Source organism: Apus apus, chromosome 6, assembly GCF_020740795.1.
Source record: "Apus apus isolate bApuApu2 chromosome 6, bApuApu2.pri.cur, whole genome shotgun sequence".
NCBI classification, from domain to species: Eukaryota; Metazoa; Chordata; class Aves; order Apodiformes; family Apodidae; genus Apus; species Apus apus.
The window spans coordinates 37,768,304-37,782,877 of NC_067287.1; the positions used below are offsets into that span (position 1 = coordinate 37,768,304).

At 56.0% G+C, this 14,574-nt stretch overlaps 2 protein-coding genes across 6 annotated transcripts in view; both read left to right on the top strand.

Moving 5' to 3' along the window:
• Positions 1–14,574, top strand: part of SH3BP4 (SH3 domain binding protein 4) — a 37,709-nt gene that overhangs the window by 4,266 nt on the left and 18,869 nt on the right. The window contains exon 1 of one of the 5 annotated variants that reach the window (XM_051623790.1): positions 7,306–7,403. The exons of 1 other annotated variant lie outside the window; for it this stretch is intronic. In XM_051623790.1, coding sequence (XP_051479750.1) covers positions 7,395–7,403 — 9 coding nt within the window. In that variant the 5' untranslated portion in view covers positions 7,306–7,394. Of the gene's footprint in view, positions 1–7,305; positions 7,404–7,428; positions 8,191–13,515; positions 14,355–14,574 lie in introns of those variants that run through there. 3 more of the 5 variants (XM_051623791.1, XM_051623793.1, XM_051623794.1) reach the window with 3 other exon arrangements.
• On the top strand, positions 2,418–7,360 carry LOC127386571 (serine/arginine repetitive matrix protein 1-like). The gene is made up of 2 exons (XM_051623853.1): positions 2,418–4,390; positions 4,560–7,360. The coding sequence occupies exons 1-2, from the start codon at positions 4,344–4,346 to the stop codon at positions 5,506–5,508; spliced, it is 996 nt and encodes a 331-aa protein (XP_051479813.1). The 5' UTR covers positions 2,418–4,343; the 3' UTR covers positions 5,509–7,360.

A 14,574-nucleotide genomic window follows, 5' to 3' on the forward strand; every position in this document is an offset into this window, starting at 1 on the left:
TGCCAGCCTTGGCTGGGAGCAGGGACTATGTGGAGCTCTTGGAGCTGGCACGGGCTAAAACCTGCTGCCAGGACCTGGACGTGAAGCCCAGAGAGGCAGCAAAATCCTGAGGAGCAACGGGAGGGTTGCTTCTCACCAGGGTCCCACCTCTCTCCCTGGAGGACCTGACGGGTGGGTTTGGGGCTACAGGGGCAGCCTTTCTTCTTCAGGACGAAGCTGCAGGGTTTGTCACATTCCAAAGTTCAGCCCTTCCTGGCCCTGAATCAGGTTTGGTTTTGGAAAAAAAAAAAATATATAATCAAAAAGGAGAGAGGGCTTGCAGGACCTGGAGCTTGGGCTGGTGGGAGCAGGTCCTCCAGTGGGCACGGGCATGTCCTGACAAGCCTCTTTGCTTCCAGCCTGGAGCCTTGGCTTTCCAAGCAGGGTGGAGAGACTTGCTTCCAGCAGGTCAGATGGCAGCATCTGGTTTTCATTGAATGCTTGAGTGATGTCCCAGTAACAGCAGAACTGTCTGCAGAGCTGCGCTGAGGGACGTTCTGCTGTGCTGGGCACTGGGGAGGGGGCACCTCCAATCCTGGGGTCAGTTCTGGGCCCCTCAGGACAAGAAGGACATGGAGGGGCTGGAGCGTGTCCAGGGAAGGGCAAGGGAGCTGGGGAAGGGGCTGGAGCAGAAGGAGAAGGGGCTGGAGAACTTGTGAGGAGCAGCTGAGGGAGCTGGGGGTGTCCAGCCTGGAGCCAAGGAGTTGAGGGGAGACCTGCTGGCTCTGCAGCTGCTGAGAGGAGGTTGGAGCCAGGGGGGTCGGGCTCTGCTCCCCAGGAACAAGTGATGGGACAAGAGGAAATGGCCTCAAGTTGTGCCAGGGGAGGTTTAGTTTGGATATGAGGAGCAATTCCTTCCTGGCCAGGGTTGTCAGGCCCTGGCCCAGGCTGCCCAGGGTGGAATCCCCATCCCTGGAGGGGTTTCCAAGCCCTGGAGATGGTGCTGAGGGACATGGGGCAGGGGTGGCCTTGGCAGGGCTGGGGGAAGGGTTGGATGTGATGGTCTGAGAGGTCTTTCCCAACCCAAGTGATTCTGTGATTCATTCAGAATACCTGTGGCATCTGTCCCCTCCCATGGTCCTCATTGCAGCTTGGGGTGGACCTTGATTTCTCCCCGTGGTCCTTGGAGTCGAGTGGTTTCTGTGTGTTTCTGCTCCTCTGGGGCCCTAAAGAAAAGTCTGGGGGTACAGGGGGGCACAAACTCGGGTGGCTCAGAGCAGCAGGAGGATGAGGGAACTCGTGAAGTCCCTTTGTTGCTCGGGGTGGTTTGCAGGCCCAGCAGGGAGCTCCCCTGTGTGTTTCCAGGGTAAAACCAGTTTCTGATGGGTCAAAGTGCCAACCAGAAAGCTTCCAACTCTCTTTCCCCCTGTCTTTGGATTCAGCTTTTTCTTTTTTCCCCTGTTCCCCTTTTTGACATTTTGGGTGGGTTGCACGTTTCTTCAAGCTACCAGTGTCCCACAAGCAGCACCTCCTGTCTTTAATCCCATTTTTTGGGTGGAAACTTAGCAGTGTCTGTGGGCTGGCCAGTCTGCTGCACCTCCCTTCCAAACCCCTTGGGGCCAGACTCCCCCCCCCCCCCCCTGCCCACAACCACCCCCACAAAATATTTCTATGTTTAACCTCCTGGTTTCACTCGGATTTGGGCAAGGCTTTGTTTTTGGTGCCAAGAAGGAGTTCTTTCCCAGCCAGGCTGCTGGGGACCATCATCTGCTTGCCAAGAGAAGAGGAGCAATGTCAAGTCCTAGGGCTACACGTTCCTGGGTGCTCCTCCATGCGCTGCTCCTCCTCCAGATGTTGCTTCAGCATCCTCCAGCTGCTCCTCCAGCTGCTTCTCCAGGAGCCAGATGTTGCTTCAGACCCATCAGGAGGAGGGTGGTTGGCACGTGGTGAGGTGGTGGGTGTGTGAGCAGCTTCTGAGCCTCCAACCCCTGTCTGCTAAAACCCAGAAGGTGGCCGAGTCATTTCTTTTATATCCTGCTTTTGAAGCCCCCCCTGTCTTTCTTCATCCTCTGGGTGCTTTTGTGCAGCTGTTGGGAGGCCAGGTGGCTTGTCCCCTGCTGGCAACCAAGCCCATGGAAAGCCCTTGCTTCCCAGGAGCACATTCAACCTCTGCTCAGGTCCCTCCGTGCTGGGCCAGGGCTCTGGGTTGTCTCTTTGGTGGGAGGTGTTGGGGTGGTGTGTGGCCACCTGTGAGCAACACCAGCTGGTCCCTTAGGAACAGAAAAGGCTGGTTTAGAGTTGAACGGTGGGGTTGGAGAGAGGCAGGGCAGGAGAAGGCTCCAGGGAGACCTTAGAGCAGCTTCCAGTGCCTGAAGGGGCTCCAGGAAAGCTGGGGAGGGGCTTGGGACAAGGGCAGGGAGGGAGAGGACAAGGGAGAATGGTTTCCAGCTGAAAGAGGGGGGATGTAGATGGGGTATTAGGAAGAAACTCTTTGCTGTGAGGGTGGTGAGACCCTGGCCCAGGTTGCCCAGGGAAGCTGTGGCTGCCCCAGCCCTGGCAGTGTTGAAGGGCAGGTTGGATGGGGCTTGGAGCAACCTGGGCTGGTGGGAGGTGTCCCTGCCCATGCAGGGGGGTTGGACTAGATGATCTTGAAGGTCCTTTCCAACCCAAACCAGGGTGTGATTCTGTGTTTTACAGGCACTGCTTGCTGTCCAGGGCTTTGCAGGGGTCATTGCCAGTTGTGGCATCCTCCACTCAGGGCTGGCAGCCTGATGGCCTTGCCAGCAGCCAAGGGTTGTGGGGGAGCACAAGCCATGTTGAGCTGAGTGAGAGGGGTTTGAGCTGGGAATCAGTCCCTGGCTGGGTTTGGCTGGACCTCTTTGGCTGCAGCTCTCCCAGGTTGGTGTTGGTGCAGAGGTGGCTTCAGGCTGGCTGGAGCATCCGTGGGTTTGCTCAGCCCGGCAGGAGAAGGTGCTCGAGTCTCCTGGATACTCCCACCAGGTGTGGAGTGGAGCAAAAAAAGAGGAATATATTCAGGAACTGGAATACCCAACGCAGAGACCAAAGTCTTCCAGGTCTCAGGGAAGTAAAAACAATCCATCTGAGCTCGGGTTGTGTGTGTGGGGGAGACGTTCAAGTGTTGACTCTTGGCTTGTTCCTTTCTGCTGGGCTTCCATCTTCACTCTCACCCTTTCCCAGAGCAGCTGGGAGGGGATGCTGGGTCCCCTGGGCTCCAGGGCTCCCTCAGCTATAATTAAACAATGAGAAAGTTCTTATTTTGATTGTAACTGATCCAGCTTCCTGAAAGTGGCAGCTCGCTGAGGGGAGGGTGAAAAGAAGGGGGGGAACCAAACAAACCCTTCACCCCGGCCAGAAAAAGCCTCCTCAGCTCTGTGGCATTTCCTTGCTTTCTTTCCCCCCCTTTCCAGCCTCCCTTCCCAGCCCCTCTCGTGGCAGCTCTGACAACAAAGGTTGTCAGGAATTTGGGGTTGTTTTTTTTCTCTCTGAACCTTTGGTGCAGGTTCAGCTTCTGAGGTTTGTAAGAAAGAGCAGGGAATGGTCCCTGGTGTGTGTGGAATGGGAGCGACCGGGCTGGGGTGGTTCACTGCAGCTGGAGGCACAAGGAAAAAGGAGGAGATGGGGGGTGCATCCCCCCAAAAGAGAGGAGGAGATAGGGGGGTGCATCCCCCAAAAGAGAGGAGGAGATGGGGGGTGCATCCCTCAAAAGAGAGGAGGAGATAGGGGGGTGCATCCCCCAAAAGAGAGGAGGAGATGGGGGGTGCATCCTGCAGAAAGAGAGGAGGAGAGGGGGAGGGTGTCCCTCACAAGAGGAGGAGATAGGAGGATGCATCCCCCAAAAAGAGAGGAGGAGATGGGGGGGTGCATCCCCCAAAAGAGAGGAGGAGATGGGGGGGTGCATCCCTCAAAAGAGAGGAGGAGATGGGGGGTGCATCCTGCAGAAAGAGAGGAGGAGATAGGGGGGTGTCCCTCACAAGAGGAGGAGATGGGGGGTGCATCCCCCAAAAGAGAGGAGGAGATGGGGGTGCATCCCCCAAAAGAGAGGAGGAGATGGGGGGTGCATGCCCCCAGAAGAGAGGAAGAAATGGGGAGGGGGGTGTCCCACACAAGAGGAGGAGATGGGGGGTGCATCCCCTCAAGAGAGGAAGAGTTGAGGGGGTGCATCCATCCTACAGAAAGAGAGGAAGAGATGGGGGGGTGCATCCCCCAAAAGAGGAGGAGATGGGGGTGCATCCCCCCAGAAGAGGAGATGGGGGTACATCCATCAAAAGAGAGGAGGAGATGGGGGGTGTGTCCCCCAAAAGAGAGGAGGAGATGGGGTACATCCCCCCAAAAGAGAGGAGGAGATGGGGGTGCATCCCCCCAGAAGAGAGGAAGAAATGGGGAGGGGGGTGTCCCACACAAGAGGAGGAGATGGGGGGTGCATCCCCTCAAGAGAGGAAGAGTTGAGGGGGTGCATCCATCCTACAGAAAGGGAGGAAGAGATGGGGGGTGCATCCCCCAAAAGAGGAGGAGATGGGGGGTGCATCCCCCAGAAGAGAGGAGGAGATGGGGGGGGGGAGGTCCCTCACAAGAGGAGGAGATGGGGAGTGCATCCCCCCAGAAGAGGAGATGGGGGTACATCCCTCAAAAGAGAGGAGGAGATGGGGGGGGTGCATCCCCCCAAAAGAGAGGAGGAGATGGCAGGGCTACATCCCCCCAAAAGAGAGGAGGAGATGGGGGTGCATCCCCCAAAAGAGAGGAGGAGATGGGGGTGCATCCCCCCAGAAGAGAGGAGGAGATGGGGGGTGCATCTCCCCAGAAGAGAGGAAGAAATGGGGGGTGCATCCCTCAAAAGAGAGGAGGAGATGGGGGGGTGCATCCCCCAAAAGAGAGGAGGAGATGGGGGGTGTGTCCCCCAAAAGAGAGGAGGAGATGGCAGGGCTACATCCCCCCAAAAGAGAGGAGGAGATGGGGGGTGCATCCCCCAAAAGAGAGAAGGAGATGGGAGTGCATTCCCCAAAAGAGAGGAGGAGATGGGGGGTGTGTCCCCCAGAAGAGAGGAGGAGATGGGGGTGCATCCCCCCAGAAGAGAGGAAGAAATGGGGGGTGCATCCCTCAAAAAAGGAGGAGATGGGGGGTGCATGCCCCCAGAAGAGAGGAGGAGACCTTTTTTGGGTGTGTTTTTTTTGGGTGGGTGGGTGTTTATGTTGTGCTCTTCCCCTCCCTGGCCACGTCTCCTTCGCAGCAGCACGAGTCCCTGCTGGGGAGGAGCAGCCACAAAGCTTCTTTCTTCTGGCCTTGGCCAGCGTTTTGCTTGGTTATCTCCAGGCAAGGGCTGTGGACAAAGTATTTACTGTCCCTGCCAGGTGGCCGTTATCCCACCAGCACAAGGGATGGAACTCGTGCTGCTGGCTCCAGCTCCTCAGCTTTGGAATGATGGGAGAGATGCTCTGGGGTTGGGACATCAAGGGTGGTGGGTCTCCTGCCTTTCGTCCGTCCCCTTTTGGGTCTTCTCCATGTGGGGTCTGACACGCTCAGCCTGGAGCTGAGAAGGAAATAGAGCTCAGGGGAGTTTTGGGGACGGTTTCAGGGTGCGTTTGGGTTTTGAATTTAGGCAGCAAAATGCTGCTGGGATGCAGCTTGGTGCCATCAAGAAGTGCTTCCCAGTCGTTTCTCCCCCATCTGCTTCTCCTGAGGTGTGGCCCGGGCTCCCCAGAGAGAACTGGAGCAACGGGCCTGAAAGTTAATCACTGCTGAAAAAGGCTTTAATTAACTCAATTAGCCAGACAGTCCATCTGGACTCTGGGTGAGATCCCATGAAAGGAGGTCACAGCTCCAGCCCGGGGGTGGGTGGGACACACAGCGACCGGTTCTGGGTCCGTGCTGGGGTCTCTGCTGCATCCCTGGGCTTGGAGGGAATGCAAGATGGTTTTTTTCCCCCAGGAGGTGTGGGAAAACCAGTGTGTGGAGGTGGATCCTAAATGCTTTGGGGTGAGCAGGGCTGGCTTGTTGGTTTGTTTGGGGTTTTTTTTTTTTCATTCCTCTGCCTGATTTTTAGCACCTTGACCCACAGCGGGACAGGTCAGAGCAGCTGGTGCCTCTGCAGCTCCTGCTCTGCCTATTCATAGGGGTTATGAAAATGTGCACCAACTCTGGGATGCAGGACATGACCAGGCATGGAAAACAGGGAGCCAAAAAAACAAAAGAGAAAAGCTTTAGCCCAGAGGAATGCAGGGCCCTGCAGCAGGGATTTGGGGAGGGTGAGTGTTTAACCCCCTGAGTGTTTAACCCCCTCTGCGACTTGATTCTTGTTTGAAACCCTCCCCTCCCAAGCATCCTGGGGGAAGCTGCTGGGCCAGCCTGCTGCCAGCTCTGCTGCCTGGCCAGCATGTGAAGGCAGAGATGCATCCTTTAGGGAATGGGGTGGGATGCGGGTTCCTGAAGGGTTTTTGGTACCAGTGGGATAACGCTGGGGGGAAACTGAGGCACGGAGCGTCACTGCTGGCTCCGTTCATGCAGCAGGGCCACCAGCTGAGGGTCCAACCCTGAGGCTCTGGAGTCGTGGGCATCCCAAAACGTGCTTTCGAATCACTTGACAAGTGCATTGAGGGGAGGAAAAATAATATATCACCATGTCTGGACAGTCGTGGGGTCAGGCAAGATAAGAAGGGAGAGAAGTCTGCGTTTTGGCTTCGTGTGGAGGTGGCTGGAAATGCTGGTGCTGCATCGGGTGGGCACTTGGAGCAGGGAAGGGGAGGTGTTTGGCTTTGGGCAGCTGCTGTGATTGCCCATTTTGGGGGCTGGTGGGCCAGGGGGTGCTGAGTATCCACGGCCCAGCTCATCCCTGCATCCCGGGCAGTGCAGAGGAATCCAAGCATCAGCCCCGTTTGCTTTGGATGTGTGGGAATCACTTGGGCCCAAGAAGTCTGAGCCTGACCCCTTAGCGTTCCTCCAGAGGGCTGCCAACTTCATCCTCCCTGTTGCCTTGGAGTATAAAAATCCTCACCCCTCTTCCTGCAGACAGAAAATGTGAGTAATGGTGGAGAAATTTGGGCTGGGGCCCAGCGGGGGGGGATCGGAAATCCGGCTGAGCACACGGCTCTGCCTTCTGAGCTGAGAGCTCCCAGAGGAATCATGGAGCAGATAAACAGCAGATCCTGAAGGATTATATTTTATGTTGGTCGCTCTTCTTTATCTCCCTTGAAACTTCACTCTGCAAAACTTGGAAATGGCTCTTTTTTTTTTTTTTTTCTCTTCCCTTTTTATCACCTCGGGATGTTTGGTTTTATGCTGAAGGACCAACACGTCCCTGTTGAAAGAGAAGCTGAGAGGAGTAAGCCCTAAATGGAAGGGAAATAAAATAATGCCAGCTGTCTTGTGACTGCACGTGGTGCCTGTTGGTTGGGAGTCTTCTCATGGGCCCTGTGAGTATGTGTTGTTTACTGGGAGGGTGGCAAAAAGCAGCTGAATCCGGTGGAGAAGAGTGGAAATGCTGGTGGGTGTTGCCCTGAGTGAGGATGTTGCCCTTAGTCATGATGGGAGGTGGTGGGTGACTCTCTTTGGGTTTTCTTTGCCCCTCCTGGGCAGTGCCAAGGAAGTTTCCATTTCTTTCCTGTGGGTCTGGTGCTGAAGTTGTTCTTCTGAGGACAAATCCACCCGAGCGCGTCAGGGTGTCACTTCTTTTATGTGGCACTTCAAGCAGCTTTTAATTACAAGAGTCTCCGTCTGCGTGGGGTTGATGTTCAGGCTCTCTCTTTTTCCCACCCAAAGCGTGTCTTAATTCTGGCCTGACCCCTTGACAGCCAAGTCCTGCGAGGCTGCATGTTCCTCAGGGAGAGCTCTTGCTGCTTCTCCTTGCCCCAGGATCTGCTGCCCTCCTGGGCGTGAGTAGGATGGGAGGGCTTGGGGAAGAAAACCTGGGGTGTTGCTGTGAAAGATGCTGAGAAAAGGAGGTGGTATCTGGGCGAGGTGGCCTTGGATGGTGCCCTGGCAATGTGGGTCGTGTCTGGAATTGTCTCCTTTAGCCAGGAGCCTGCTTGTAGATCCCAACCCCTGCTTTAGATCCGGAGCCAAAATTACAATACGCCCGGCGCCGTGGTTATCAGAGCAGCCTGGAAGGAGAACTGGTGGTGGGATTGAAGCTGCTCTCCACAGAGATCAATAAAGGCAGCAGGTTCTTGGCTGCAGCCAGCCCAAGGCATCAGTCCTGGGGTAGGTGGGACATTTTAACCTTGATTTTAGTCTTTACCTTCTAAAACGAGACTTCGTTTGGGCTTCTCTGTCTCCCCCTCCTCTTTTTTTTCCTCTACTAAAGCTGCTTCTGGGTTGGCCTGGGGGAGCCCCATGTCGTGGCTGATAATTGACCTGCAATAATCCAAAATTTGATGGTGGGGTCCTGTCACCTTAAATGTCAGTGGGAAGGAATGGAGCTCTGAGCTCTTGGTTCCTCGGGGGGGGCTGTCACCTCAAATTTCATTGGGAAGGGAAGGAGCACTGAGCTCTTGGTTCCTTGGAGAAGTGGGGGAAGCTCTCAGGTTCCTCAGGGCAGGTCCTTCTCCTTCCAGCCTCCTCTAGGGCTGACTTTTTGGAGACAGCATGGTGGGGATAACGTGCCCTTTGGAGATATTCCCTCTCTGGTGGCCTAGAGCTGCCCGTTTGGTAGGGGATGCTCTTAAGAAGAGTTGTCACCATGGTTTTGATCAGAGGGGGGGGGTTTGTGGTTGCAAGAAGCGTGACCCACAAAGCTGTAGAAACTGGTTCTCCCCAACCACAAACCCTCTGCTTTTTGGGCCAGGGGAAAATCCACCATCACTTCCAGGTGATTTCCAGCCGTCGTCCAGGACTCTGCCCGGCGACGGGAGCCGGTTTGAGGGAGGGCAAGAGTTTTGTCACGTTGGTGGACAAAAAACAAGCCTATTTCTGTGCCCAAGCAGCTCGCTAAAGCAAGGTGTTTCCTCACCCTGAGGAAGGTTCTGTCCAGGCGAGGAGAAGCAGCCCATCCACGGCCTCACACAGGCAGGAGGTTGAAGGTCTCGTTCCGCGCCGCGTCCGTTTCAGAGCGTCCAGCCCCGGGACCTCCTGCATTTTTCCACCTGCCGTGAAACCAAACTGTTCAAAGCGTGTCTTTTTATGCAGATAAACCCTTCCAGTAAGCTCTGGAAATGGTGAAATCGGTTCCTTCTCAGCCCTCTGAGCAGCTTTTTAACCCCTGGTGAGGGCCCAGACAAGGAGCTCTGAAGTACAGAGAGCTGACGTGGGTGGCGTTATTTTGGGTTTCTCCCTTCCTGGCACCCTTGAAGGTGTGGAAAAGTGCTGGGAGGCAACTGCTTGGATTGCATCTGGCATCCCTCACCCCCAGGTCACCTTCCTCTCCCTTCGTTTGCAGGTTGCACGCCCTGCAGCTTGATGAGCTTTAATTGCAGGGGTAACTAATTAAGCCAGCAGGCGCGGTGGTTGCTCTGGTGTTGTGTAAACACTCGGCCTGTTTTTTGGTGGAGCTCCCAACACCCTCCTGGCTGGCAGAGGTGGGGTCTGCACCTGGGAAGCTACTTCCCAGCTCCGGAGGAGCCCTGATCTAAAGGAAGGCAAGGATTTTTGGGTGTTGGAAGCTGCCTGGAATTGGCCTAAGGAGTGTGGGGTTGAAGAGTGTGCTCTGGGTTGAGGTAGGAAGGTGTTCTGGGGCTACCTGCACCCCACTGGGTGTGCAGGTGAGGTCACACTGGAAGAGCAGGGCTTTTTGCAGCAAGTTGTTGTTGAGGCTGGAGAAAGGGAGGCTGAGGGGAGACCTGCTGGCTCTGCAGCTGCCTGAGAGGAGGTTGGAGCCAGGGGGGTCGGGCTCTGCTCCCCAGGAACAAGGGATGGGACAAGAGGGAACGGCCTCAAGTGGTGCCAGGGGAGGTTGAGGTTGGATCTGGGGAACAATTCCTTCCTGGAAAGGGCTGTCAGGGCCTGGAACAGGCTGCCCAGGGTGGAGTCCCCATCCCTGGATGGGTTTCCAAGCCCTGGAAATGGTGCTGAGGGACATGGGGCAGGGGTGGCCTTGGCAGGGCTGGGGTAATGATTGAACTGGGTGATGTGAAAAGTCTTTTCCCATCAAAACAATCAATGATTTTAAGTCCTAATCCTCGCTGTGGGCTGGAGCAGATGTCTGTCCTCACCTCTACTTCTTGCTCCATGCCTCCTGGATGGTCTGAACCCTGGGCCTTTGCTCTCCAGGTACAGTGCTGCTCCCAGCAACCTTGCCCTCCTCCTGACACGAGTTTGTAGGCCAGGGGTTGGGTCAAACACGGAGCATCCCGTGGAGGAAACAACCCACAGCTTGGTTTGACCCCCGAGCCTAATCCACCAACAGATCAGGACCTGGGCTGATCTGCAAGGGGTGTGAGAACATGAAATCCAGGGTGAGCTCTTGCACGAGCTCCTCGCTCGACCGAGTTCTTCACTTCCAGGATCCAAAAAAGGTTTTATTAGTTACTGAGAGAACCTGGCTGCTGGGTGGTGGTGGCTGCTGCTGGGTGGCCATGCTGGGTGGCCCAGCTCAGGCCACCAGCTGGGGACACAATGCTCTTTTGAAATGATGAGCAGGTCAAGTAAGTCCGGAGGACCAAGCAAGACCGATTGTCTTCAGCCTTTTGACCTTCTTTGCACGAGGAGGTGGTCAGTGGGGAGGAGAAGACAGGTCTTGGTGGATTACTTGGGCAGGGAGAGCTGCATGGAGTTGGCAATGTGTTGGTGTAGAGGCAAGTTGGGGCTGGCTCATCTCTCTCTGGTGGGCTGGCTCATCTCTGGTGGGCTCGCTCATCGTCTCTGAAGCTTTTTGTTGTCCTCTCCGTGTGCTGCCACATCAGTTGTGGTTCCAACCTCCCCACCCAGCAGCTCGAGTGGCTCCCCTGGGCCTGCCCTTCTCTGGTCATGCTGGTGGGACTGGTTTCCCAAGGAGAGCTCTGCTCGTTGTGCCAGGAATTCAGCTGGAAACAGCTGCTTCTTTCCACCAGGCAACGCCAGACTTAGGGAAGGGTGATGGAGACAAGACTCTGAAGTGTGGATGAAGTTAAAGCTCTGCCATCATCTCCACTTCGGGGAAGAACAGCTTCTCAGGGACTCGGTCTCTTCAGCTTTTGACTGCTCTTGAAGTCCAAATTAGCCTCCAAATAATCTAAGTGAGGAGACACTGCTGGGGCTGCAGCCCTGGGAGCAGCACGACAGGGACTTGCTCCAGGATTTTCTCAGTGAAAGCCTTTGGCCCTGCTTGAAGTTCTTGTTGTCCTGATTAATTTGGTGTCTTGAGGTGGGGAAGGGGGGGTGGGTTGAATCCACCACCAGTTGCCTCTGTGAGCTTGTGGTGTTGCTTGATCCAGCTCAAATCTGAGCTCCCCTGGTTGGGCAGGTCCTTGCCTTGCTTTGGCTGTTGGCCGAGTTCTTGGGCTGCCAAAGGTCTTTGGAGGAGCTGCCCTGGCTTGGAGGAAGATGCTCTCCTGGGCTCCTGTTCTCACCAAGGGTTTTGAAACTTGAGTTTTGCAGCTTTTGCATTTAACCCCTGGGAGTTGGGTGCTGGGTGTGATCCCGGGTTTCTGGGCTTTCCTTGGTCCCCATGGGGACTTGGCTGGAACAAACTCCTTGCCCTGGCAGAGGAAGGTCCACCCACAGCTCCCTGTTAGAGGAAAAAAAAACCCAAACTCACCTTTGGGGCTGCCCAGCAGGATTAGGAAGTGTGGTTTCTCTTGGAAGAACAGGGAGCAGGGAAAGGGTGGATCAGGACTGAGCTCTGCCTCTTCTGCTCTGAGGGCTGGTAGACATCAGCCAGTTGAGAGCCTGTTCCTGGTGGAGGCTGGTTTCCCACCACCTGGGCAGCAGGCACGTGGAGTTCTTGCTGAAGGACATCATGGAACCAAAGAGCACACGTGGGTTAAAGGGAAGACTGGACCTTGGACAAGAGGTCCAGCTGAAGTTGTGAAATGGGCAGAGCATCCCAGGCTGAGGTTCTCCCTCTCTCTGTGCCTGAGGTTCTCCCTCTCTCTGTGCCTGAGGTTCTCCCTCTCTCTGTGCCTGAGGTTCTCCCTCTCTCTGTGCCTGAGGTTCTCCCTCTCTCTGTGCCTGAGGTTCTCCCTCTCTCTGTGCCTGAGGTTCTCCCCTCTCTTTCAGGCTGAGGTTCCCCCCTCTCTTTCAGGCTGAGGTTCCCCCCTCTCTTTCAGGCTGGGGTTCTCCCCTCTCTTTCAGGCTGGGGTTCTCCCCTCTCTCTCAGGCTGAGGTTCCTCTCCATGGAGGTGCTCTCCATCAGACACGTTCCTCCACCATGAGATGTTTAGGCAGATACCTGGGCTTTTAAATGAGTTTTGTGGATCAGAGAAGTCTGTCCTCAGGGTGTGCCAGGAGGAGCCCTCCTCTCCATGCCAGGAGCCCTCCTCTCCATGCCAGGTTCCAGCAGCAGTGCCAATGGAGACATCCCTCTGCCTTGTGTTGTTGGGGAGGCCAGAGGGGGTGCCTGGGCTTGCACCCCATGGTAGCCTTGACACCCTGGAGGGAAGTACCACATGATTTACTTCCCCTGCTGCATGATCAGGACTCGCGTGCGTGTGATGGGTTTGTTGCTGGCAGGTAGTAGGACCTGGGGCCCTCAGCCCAGGAGGGCTTTTCATGGCCCTGTAGACCTCTGGAGGGTTCCTGCTGGGTGCAGCCCTGCCAGCACCTTCCTCCACTCCCAGGCTCTGGCACCCTTTTGAGTGGTTTTTGGGGGGTGCCTTAGAAGTTGCTGTGGATGCTTGAGGGTGGTACCAGCATCTCCAGGTACTCTCTCTCTGCTTGATGTCAGGACATCCAACTTTCCCTACCAGGAGCAGCTCTCAGGCCATACCCAACCCAGCCTCCCTGGCTTCTGCAGGCTGTTTTCTCCTGCCTCAGTGGCTTGATGGCATGGGACACAGGTGGCCAAGATCAGCAGACGGGTGCTGGGATGGTGCAGCAGCAGGAGATCCTGCAGGAAAAGCTCTTTCCCCTCTATATTGGAGTCACTTGAAGGTCAGCACTGGGGACAGATATCCCGTGGGACTCGTGCTCCAAAGGTGTTGCTATAAAAGGAAACATTCCTGTCCTTCCCACGGTGACATCCCCATCAGGGAGGGATCAGCAGGTGCCCTGCACGTCCACTTGGCCATCATCACTTTTTCTCTCTTCTGCTTCAGCCACATCAAATCTAGTTTGGGTTGGAAGGGACCTTCAAGACCATCCAGTCCCAACCCCCTGCATGGGCAGGGACACCTCCCACCAGCCCAGGTTGCTCCAAGCCCCATCCAACCTGCCCTTCAACACTGCCAGGGATGGGGCAGCCACAGCTTCACTGGGCAACCTGGGCCAGGCTCTCACCACCCTCACAGCCAAGAATTTCCTCCTCGTGTCTCACCTAAATCTCCCCTCTTCCAGTTTTAGTTGCTTCCCCCTTGTCCTCTCCCTCCCTGCCCTTGTCCCAAGCCCCTCCCCAGCTTTCCTGGAGCCCCTTCAGGCCCTGGAAGGTGCTCTAAGGTCTCCCTGGAGCCTTCTCTTCTCCAGGCTCAACACCCCAACTCTCCCAGCCTGGCTCCAGAGCAGAGCTGCTCCAGCCCTCCCATCATCTCCGGGGCCTCCTCTGTCCTCTCTCCAACAGCTCCACATCCTTCTGGTGTTGGGGACCCCAGAACTGGCCCCAGCCCTGCAGGGGGGTCTCCCCAGAGCAGAGCAGAGGGGGAGGATCCCCTCCCATCAAACCTGCCATGTCTGACTTGCCCTCCCAGCATCAGGTCCAAAGCAAAACCCTGTGAGATGGAGGCACTGGGGGAGGGTCCTGATGTTTCCACAAGTCCCTTGTTTGCTGGAAAAGGGACAAAAGGGACTTGTCTTCTGTTCTGGCACGTTGGGAGCTCCCAGGCTGGTCCTGGGATGTAGGTGAGTTCACAACTCAGGCTCTTTCTGGTACAAAGAGCTTGTGTTTTGTGTTGTCTTAAGGGGTGGTTTACGTGTGGCTGGGCCCTGTTCTGTCTTTTGGTTTGTTTCTTGAAGATTAAAGCACTTGCTTTGCAAACATGAGTGGTGAAAAGTAGGAGGAGGAGGAGGAGATAAGAGGAAGGTGACAAGGTCTGGTGTCAGCAGGGTATGTGGCCCTGCTGGCATCAGAAGTGCAAAATGCTTGGCCCAGGTTTCTGGGGGGGGGGGGCTTAAACCCAACCCAGCAACCAGCTCTTCTCCACCCATCTTCACCAGCAAAGCTCCCCAGCTGCCTGACTGGAGGGGCCAAGATCCTGGGGAGCAAGATGCTTTGTCTCTACAGGACAAAGGATTGCATGGAGGAGTCCTCCCATCCACCCTTCTCACCAAAACCTTCTCTGCTGGCTCTTAACTACCACAAGGTACGTGGGAACGTCCCACAGCCAGAGGACATGTGCTGCAGGGCATCTCCATGGTGCCCTGCAGTGGTTTGGTGGGGCAGGAGGTGGCTTGATGGGGTTGCACAAGTCCAAGTGGTCTTTCCCAGTGCTGCATCTACCCTGAGAGGACCTTGGTCCATGCTACCTTCACAGCTGCATGCAGCTGGTGGTGGGTACACTACGTGCCCACTGGTGGAAGTGG